Genomic DNA, 2,380 nt, shown 5'->3' with positions numbered 1-2,380 from the left:
TGGCAGAGAAACCATTTCAAGTTACAGTCACAGGCAAAAGCTTTCTTCAAGTGTCCTTGTCTCTCTAATTTTAAGCACAGCTTTATACTTTAGCATGTCCAAGCTTTCTCTGCACTGCTGGAAAATGCCTGAATAAATATTTACAGGTGGAATATGAACAGAAATCCATTACAAGTAACACACTAATTATGTATATTGAAAGAATAAGTGTGATGATAAGATTTAGAAGAACACCCAAGGTTTTTTTAAAATATCTTGTCAGCCTTAGTGCATAAAGCCCCATCTATTTTACGCGAGTTTTGAAGAGCATCTTTCGTTTTCCTACAGATCTAGGAATAACCAGAGTCTTACTGATATAGGGAGCTAAAAGGTTAGTTTAATATATGCATTCTTGTTCAGTTCCTCCTGTGCCACAGTATGCCCCGCGGCTGACAGACAGAGGACATAATTTTCTCATAATTGATATCAATGCTGAGTTACACAATGGAGACGGACCTGTTGTGTCAACAAAACTTCTGTACAAGCCAACAAAACGTCATCAGTCCTGGATGTCTGTGGAAGGTAAGAGGATATTCTTTAATTCCCTTAAAGACAAACTTCACCTACCAACTGAAACATCATGTGTTTCTGCTCTTGATTAGCCTCAAAAGACTCCACAACGCACACAAATTTTGTGACTGGATGTGTGACTGTTTATCACTACACATAATGTTCATGTGGATTTGTTACACCAACGGTTGTTGAAAGTGTATATTCACTTCAGGAACAAAAGGTTTTCCCCTCCTTCCTTAGGATTAAGTATACTCAATATTAGGCTCAGTTGTTCTAAACTTCCATGTAAATGGAAGATTTTCAAAAGCAGTGGGCAGTACGGAGACATGCTGGGGCATCTACCATCTTGCATCGTGTTCATTGTGGCCCTAGTGAGACAAATAACTTACCAAAATATTTATTAGTAATGGTATAGGCAAAATGAAACCTGCTTATGAGTTAGATGACCTCCTCCAGTTATGCTTTCAAATTTTATGCATAGCCTAAAATACTACAGGAAACATTCCAGGACCTTTAACAACAGTTGTTACTAAATCAGTATAACACAAGACCTGTATACAGAAAGGACATTGACTAAGCAACCAGTATTGTTTTTTCCTGAAAGAATGGCAGGTGAAGCCACCTTTGGACAGGGTTGGAGCTCAAATTAAAAATAGTTATATTATACTTTTAATTAGTTTATCTTACTGAATCAAGAACAACAACAAAAAAAGGAGCCTGTGTATCTTACCTTGTATTTTCCAAACATTTTCTTCCATAACATATTTCAACATGGGGCATGGCTTTACTTACTTTGACTTTTATTGTCAGTAAAAGGCACAACTAAAAGACTGGACAATTTGGAACCCAAAACGGAGTATCAGTTCTGTGTTCAGCTGAGTCGGCAAGGGGAAGGTGGGGAAGGCCATCCTGGACCACAGGCCAGCTTCACAACAGCTGCACTTGGTAAGGGATCACTGTGGTTTCTCACAAATGGGGTATTTCAGCTCTTTTTCTCTGCTGTCTGTTTCCTGATCTCTGTCACAACACTTTCACTTGAGCAAAGAAAGTTGCATTTGAAAACTTTGTAGACTCTTTCAAAAGAATCTCAAGCGAAGGGATATTAAAAAAAAAAAAAAAGCAAGGAAAAGAAAAAAAACAAATCAAAAAACAGAGGTGAAGAAAACCAGAAAAAAAGCAAAGCTATTATTTTCCCTGATTTAGAGATAAGGGATCTAGGAAAGGAAAAAATATATATTTTGGCTGGCTATGCAACAGAGTTGGATATAAGAATCACTTTTTTGCAGTCCTTCCTCTTAGTTTTAGATCAATTTACTTTAAAACTGAAGATGTTTTAACAAGCTGGAAAGTTTTTAGTTCATTTAGGACAGATCCCAAACTAAACAACTGAAAACAGACATACAGAATAAATGAGGATTGCACCAGGACCTATCTAGCAAGACAACAACTGTTGGCTTCTCACATCTATAAAGTGCACCTGCAACACCAGCTCATTGAGGATGCCATTTTACTGGCACATCATCTGTTGCTAAGATACTGTAGGACTATCAACACCTCTTAGATGTAACTTCAGCCAAATTATGTGGGATGGCTGAGAGAATTACCCTATGTCACCCCAAACTGGGGCAAGTGGTTGGGAATAACTGTACCCCTATTTTAGCTTAGATACCAGACATGAAATGTTGTTCCCTGTTTCACTGTGGCTTTTCCAAGGTCTTCCTCCACCAGAAGGTATCACTCTCTTTCCAAAAAGTATGACATCACTGAATTTATCATGGCATCCCTTAACACTGAGGACAGAGGATGATATTCGTGTTGAAGTGGAAAG

The 2,380-nt window shown here is 38.0% G+C and overlaps 1 protein-coding gene across 1 annotated transcript in view; it reads left to right on the top strand.

The window, feature by feature from the left end:
- Positions 1-2,380, top strand: part of TEK (TEK receptor tyrosine kinase) — a 37,019-nt gene that overhangs the window by 24,914 nt on the left and 9,725 nt on the right. The window contains 5 exon segments of the mRNA XM_031060291.1: positions 1-33; positions 400-561; positions 1,363-1,497; positions 2,266-2,377; positions 2,379-2,380. The exon segment at positions 1-33 is cut by the window's left edge and continues 1 nt beyond it; the exon segment at positions 2,379-2,380 is cut by the window's right edge and continues 171 nt beyond it. Of these exon segments, the coding sequence (XP_030916151.1) occupies positions 1-33; positions 400-561; positions 1,363-1,497; positions 2,266-2,377; positions 2,379-2,380 (444 nt within the window).

Source organism: Geospiza fortis, unplaced genomic scaffold, assembly GCF_000277835.1.
Source record: "Geospiza fortis unplaced genomic scaffold, GeoFor_1.0 scaffold240, whole genome shotgun sequence".
NCBI lineage: Eukaryota > Metazoa > Chordata > Aves > Passeriformes > Thraupidae > Geospiza > Geospiza fortis.
Note: the sequence above shows the minus strand (reverse complement) of the source record. Positions and strands in the feature narration are given on the sequence as shown.